The 6,166-nt window shown below is 31.2% G+C and overlaps 2 protein-coding genes across 2 annotated transcripts; one reads left to right on the plus strand and one right to left on the minus strand.

Annotated features, from left to right (window-relative positions):
- The first annotated feature begins 208 nt into the window (after window positions 1-208).
- On the plus strand, window positions 209-1,993 carry LOC145091431 (salutaridine reductase-like). Its single transcript, XM_079029143.1, has 5 exons — window positions 209-340; window positions 440-683; window positions 870-935; window positions 1,174-1,362; window positions 1,495-1,993. The coding sequence occupies exons 1-5, from the start codon at window positions 327-329 to the stop codon at window positions 1,870-1,872; spliced, it is 891 nt and encodes a 296-aa protein (XP_078885269.1). The 5' UTR covers window positions 209-326; the 3' UTR covers window positions 1,873-1,993.
- Window positions 1,994-3,966: 1,973 nt separating this feature from the next.
- On the minus strand, window positions 3,967-5,525 carry LOC145091432 ((+)-neomenthol dehydrogenase-like). The gene is made up of 5 exons (XM_079029144.1): window positions 5,468-5,525; window positions 5,113-5,356; window positions 4,921-4,989; window positions 4,644-4,832; window positions 3,967-4,555 (listed from the first exon to the last, which is right to left on the minus strand). Exons 1-5 carry the CDS (start codon window positions 5,479-5,481, stop codon window positions 4,178-4,180), a joined length of 894 nt encoding a protein of 297 aa, XP_078885270.1. The 5' UTR covers window positions 5,482-5,525; the 3' UTR covers window positions 3,967-4,177.
- Between the last annotated feature and the right edge of the window lie 641 nt (window positions 5,526-6,166).

The raw sequence follows: 6,166 nt of genomic DNA on the forward strand, positions 1-6,166 counted from the left end.
AAAAGTTGACTTTATATTTTTATATAGAGTTTGGCCTTGATATATATAACACATGAAGTCTGTATGCATAACGAATTTATAGAGGCCGGTGAGTTCAGTTGCTTAAATGCAATTAATTCGTACAGGCATTGAAAAGACGTGATGAAAAATTAAACCGAATGGGCCGGGTCTCATCTATTTTATGTGTCTTGGCTAAAAAAAACAATATATTTAACTCAAATAATACTAAAAATATATATTTAAGGAAAAATCGTTTATTGATATTTGATGCATTATAAAAGAGGTTGGTTTCTTTCTCTTATCTCTAACCCAATTCATATGAGCCAATGGAAAACAAAAGGTATATCTCAACTTCATCAAACTGTATCATGTTACCGTAATTACAACCCTCAAATCTCAATACAAAATTAATTTAGTTTTTATATGTTTAAAATTTCAGATGTTCAGTTGTTACGGGAGGAAACAAAGGGATTGGATTTGAAATATGTCGTCAACTTGCTTCAAATGGAATTGAAGTTATATTAACAGCTAGGAACGAGACTCGAGGGATAGAAGCTGTCAAGAAACTCCATGATTCTGGCCTTCCAAATATCCTCTTCCATCAACTTGATATCAATGATCCACAAAGCATTGCACGTTTAGCTAAATTCATTGAAACCAATTTCAAAAAACTTGATATCTTGGTAAGGAAAAGATCATAGCCCTGTACTTTAACTTGCTTTCTTGTTGTCTCACCATGTATAAAACTGAATGCTGTAAAATGCCATTTACAATTCAAAGTCCCTTTCAAGGTAAAATAGTACAATTTCAATGTGACTTTGCTTAAATTTTTTTTTTTCAGTTCAAGAAAATCTAAACTTCATGTGCAGATCAATAATGCAGCATTAATTGGAATTATTATGCATGAAAAAGAATTCAAAGCCGGTGCTGGATTTGTAAGTAAATTTCTATGCATGCAAGTATTTCATAAATGGTAGTCGGCTCATTAGAGAAAATGATTAGATCATTAATCAATTTTTTTTAATATATACATGTATTAACTACTTAAATGAAATTTTTTGTAGATAATTTTGAATCTAAAAAGCTTTCAGTTTTAATCTACAAATTAAGAAAAATCATGAACAATAATATATAATTAAGCATGATACCATGTCTCCTTTGTCCTTTGATTAGGTGCAAGTGGTCGATGAGAATGTACATCTTCTTGCGGAAGTCATTGAGGAACCATACGAATTAGGTGAAGAGTGTTTGCAAACAAATTACTTTGCAACTAAAAGTGTAACGGAAGCACTTATTCCACTTCTCCAGCTCTCCAATTCACCAAGAATCGTCAATGTTACCTCCACTTACGGAGAGCTAAGTGTAAGTAATCCGTAACCACGTTATATATATATATATATATATATATATATATATATATATATATATATATATATATATATATATATATATATATATTTTAAAAAAAGTAACTTTAATCTTCCTGTTTTTCAGTATTTTCACAATGAGAAGTTGAAAGAAGAACTAGGAGATATGAAAAATGTAACTGAAGAGAGGATTGAAGAGATTATCCAATGGTTTTTGAGGGACTTTAAGGCCTCTAAGTTGCAGGAGAATGGGTGGCCGTTAACGGTTTCTGCTTATAAAGTCTCGAAAGCAATGCTTAATGCTTACACACGGCTTTTGGCAAAAAAATTTCCTAATTTTATTATAAATTGTGTGCATCCTGGTTATGTTGAAACAGATATGACAGTTCATACAGGATTCATCAAAGTAGAAGAGGGTGCTAGAGCTCCTGTAATGGCTGCTTTGTTGCCGGACGATGGCCCTTCCGGTGTTTACTTCCGGCAAATGGAAATAACCCCGTTCTAATCTATAAATTGGGCAATGTAATAATAATTATTATAATATGCATATATCTTTGCTTTTGTGGCTTTGTAACAATAATATATAATGTGTTTGAATATATGGAAAATTCAGATTATTCAAGAAACTACCAAGAAAAGTTACTTATAGCTGGGACAATTATATATATATATATATATATATATATATATATATATATATATATATATATATATATATATATATATATATATATATATATATATATATATATATTCTAGAGTAAGGCATCTACATTATATTGAATTTCATAAAGTTTAATGGATTGTCTCATCATTTTTATTTACATTCCATACAATTTTATCAATTTTTTTCTATAATCTATTGAACTCTACAAAGTTCGATAGATAATTACAAAAGCTAATTTATAGTATATATTTAAGAATTAAAAACTTTGTTTTTTTCATTGAAGAGTTCAATGGTCATTGAACTCCAAATCCTTAAATGTCAAGCTGATATCATACTATGGTATAGTTTAATTCATTAAATGACAAATAAATTTGTCACCTCATTCAACTTTCCTATTAACTTCACCATTATAAATGCTCTACACGATTACTTTTTGTTTTCAACCAAAGGGCTTCTAGCCCAGCGGTATCAGGTAGTGTCTTCCTTCTTTGAGGTCGATGGTTCAAGTCTCGTCGTGGACATAGGTGGAATTAGGTGTTAGTTTAAGAGTAGATTATACATTTATATTTGCTGGTTAAAAAAGAAGAGTCATAGTCGCTAAATAAATTTGTGTACAAATAGAAGTACATAAATTTTTAACACTCACTACAAGAATATAAGCCTGTAGCGGCGACACTCTTATTGGCGACATGGACTTTTAGCGGCGACTTATCACCCGAATCCGCGTTTTCCCCCTCTGTTAGATCTCAGCCATTCGATAATAGTTGGATTTGCAGGTTTGAGTTATACGTTATTATCACATTGTGGGATTGAAATCCCCATGTATTCACCAGGTTTTCCAACCTGACCTATTCAGTTTGTTGTATTACAGGTGGCTATATGAAAGATACATTATACTGAGAGATTCAAGGAGTATTAGGTCACTAGTTTAATTACTGTAAGGCTTGTAATGTTTCGTTATATTTATGTTTCTATATAGACGGTGAAATCCCAATGTTTTAATATAAATAAAATAATTTTTTTCGGAAATATTTTGATAACATCTTTATCATATTTTCTGGAAACAAATTTTGCAATACTATCTGATCTTTAAATAAGCATATGCAAATCGGTCTTTTATAGCCATGAAAATGGGGATGTCACATAATCAATGTTGTAAAACCCATCGAGCTGGCCGATTACTCATCCGAGTACTCCCTAATCGGCCCCTTACCGAGGTGAGTTTCAAAATCCGAGTACTCTCCGATTGGCACCTTACTGAATCGAGCAGTGTTGTAAAATTCGGTCAACTCAATGATTAATATGTGTATAATATACTTAATGATTTATTATTTAACACACACGAATGTGATTATTAGTACATATATATCTTAAATTTTCAGTAATTATTCACGAAGTGAGACCAATGTTTGTTTTCTCATTTTTATGTATTCATATGTATCTAGTTTTTTTATATATTTCAACAAACATATAATTTTAACTTATGATTTTGACATATATAATTTCCCTAAAAATATTTTTACATGAATTACTGAATTTGAGTACTCCCCGAGTACTCCTAAATACTCCCTAGTACTTGTGGTAGTCGGCCGAACAAATACCGAATCTCTACAACCATGTGTGTAATATATGGGTCTCACATTTAATAAAAATAAATAAATCATTCGTACTTGATATTTGGTCAAAAAGTTGTTTATGCTTATCAAATATAATATTTTATTTTGTTTGCACTTTGCTAATGACATTGAATTTATGCAACAAAAATCCTATAGTATAACAGTAGAGAAAAATAAATAAATAAATAAAATAAAACTATATTCTTATGAATCCAAAATAAAATAAATATTCGATCGAATGGTGCATGTAATGGTTTTTGTTGAGCAGATACGTGTTTTGCCTAAGTTTATGAAATGAAATTAGACGACAAGATGCTTTAAATTAGCAAATATTATGGCACACTTTAAGTTTTATTCCTCTATGAACGAAAGCTTGGAAACTGGGAATGAAAAATGACTTTTTGCAATCTGATATACATATCTATATAAAGTCAAAGTCAACCCAAACTTAGACTTTTCCTTTATCTAGATCCGACCCCTGCACTTTCTGTCTGTCTGGAAGTTGAATATTAATCTTCAATACTCAATCAAACTTGGGATATTTCCAATTGACTAAAGTATTTTCCGGAAGGACCATCGTTAGGCAACAAAGCAACCATAACCGGAGCTTTAGCACCTTCTTCCGGCGTAATGTATCCTGTTTGAGCTGACATATCTGTGATCACATAACCAGGATGCACGCAGTTTATAAGCACCTTCGGATAATCTTTCGCCATAAGCCTTGTGTAAGCATTAATGGCAGCTTTCGAGACTTTATAAGCAGATACTGTTAGCGGCCATCCGTTTTCCTCCAGTTTACCGGCCTTCAAGTCCCTCAAAAACCATCCAGTTATCTCATCCACCCTTTCTTCTGTTACGTTCTTCATATCTCTTAGCTCATTTCTCACCTTCTCATTATGAATAAACTGGAATAAAGGGTAAAAAAAATTACTTGCTTTGTTTTTCTTTCTAATATGATGGTTAATTTCGTGAATACATGCAATATTGACTTACGAATAGCTCGCCATAACTGGAAGTAATGTTGACGATTCTCGGGGAGTTGGAGAGTTGGAGAAGAGGAAGAAACGCCTTCGTTACAGCTTTAGTTCCGTAGTAATTTGTTTTTATGCATTCTTCTGCCAATTCATAAGTTTGCTTCAAAATATCGGTTAAAAGGTGCGCCTTTTCGTCCAAAACTTGCACCTATACGTATATCAACACCAAATCAAATTCACGTTTTAAGATAGATACGACACGTTAATCATATGCAGGTATATACTATAATGCTTACGAATCCTTCTCCTGCTCTAAATTTTTCTTCGTTTAGGATGATAATGCCCATATGTCCTGCATTATTGACCTGCACACAAATTATATTTTTTTAGTAAACAGAGTAGATTGGTTTATTATAATATCGTAATCTTGAAAAACTAGTTTTGTATTGTAAAGTTTGACTGCTTATATATAATGAGGGAATATTGACCAAGATATCGAGTTTTTTGAAGTGGGCTTTCACAAAATCAACTGTTCGAGAGATGCTGACTGGATCTCTGATATCGAGTTGATGAAAAACAACATCTGGGAAGCCTGAAACATTGAGTTGCTGAACAACTTTGGCCCCCAAACTCTCGTCTCTATCCGTTAATACGACTTTGATTCCATTGGAGGCCAATTGACGACATATCTCAAACCCAATTCCTTTATTTCCTCCTGTGACAAGCGCGCATCTGAAATTTAAAAACAAACATCGCAATTCGCTATCGTGAGAACGTTTTTGATAGAGTATGTATGTATGTATGTATGTATGTATGTATGTATATGGCTGAATATGAATGTACCTTTTGTCCTCCATTGTTGTACAATTAGTATATGAAGAAGCATAAGAAGGAAGCAGCCCCTTTTATAACGGATTGATATGATATATTAATGTGATATCTTTTCCATTTAATTTAATTTTATTTAATAGCATTATTATTATTATTATTATTATTATTATTATTATTATTATTATAATAAATGATGAGACCATGTTGAAACACCCTCCAAGTATGACTTTTTACGAGAAGAAATCAAACATCACCAAGTTAGAATAATATCTGTGGTTACATGGAACGAAATTATATAAGAATGTTAAGTTTTTTTTATTAAATTAATAAACATACAAACAACACGATGGTCCTTGTAATTTAGGGTACTCTTAGCGTTTGGTTTTTAACAATTTCTTTTTTTTAATTCAGACTGTCTTTACTTTTTATTTTTGTTGCACGATCGGTTCATTTCCGTGTTAAAAAAACTAATTTATCCTCATCCATTTATTTATTTATTATTATATTATTATTATTATTACTATCTCTAAATATTATTAAAAAAAACCTTATGACATCATCTTAAATAATCGGGACCCTTGATTGTATTTTAATCTTATTTTTTTCATTCTTAGATCAAATTACTGACATCATTTTCCTCGTATGGAATGTATTTAAATTCTAATAAATGATTTCCAATCGTCAAACAATAACTTACATTCGTTGAAATTG

This window comes from Lactuca serriola, chromosome 3, assembly GCF_051521515.1.
Source record: "Lactuca serriola cultivar US96UC23 chromosome 3, Lser_US96UC23_V15, whole genome shotgun sequence".
Lineage (NCBI taxonomy): Eukaryota > Viridiplantae > Streptophyta > Magnoliopsida > Asterales > Asteraceae > Lactuca > Lactuca serriola.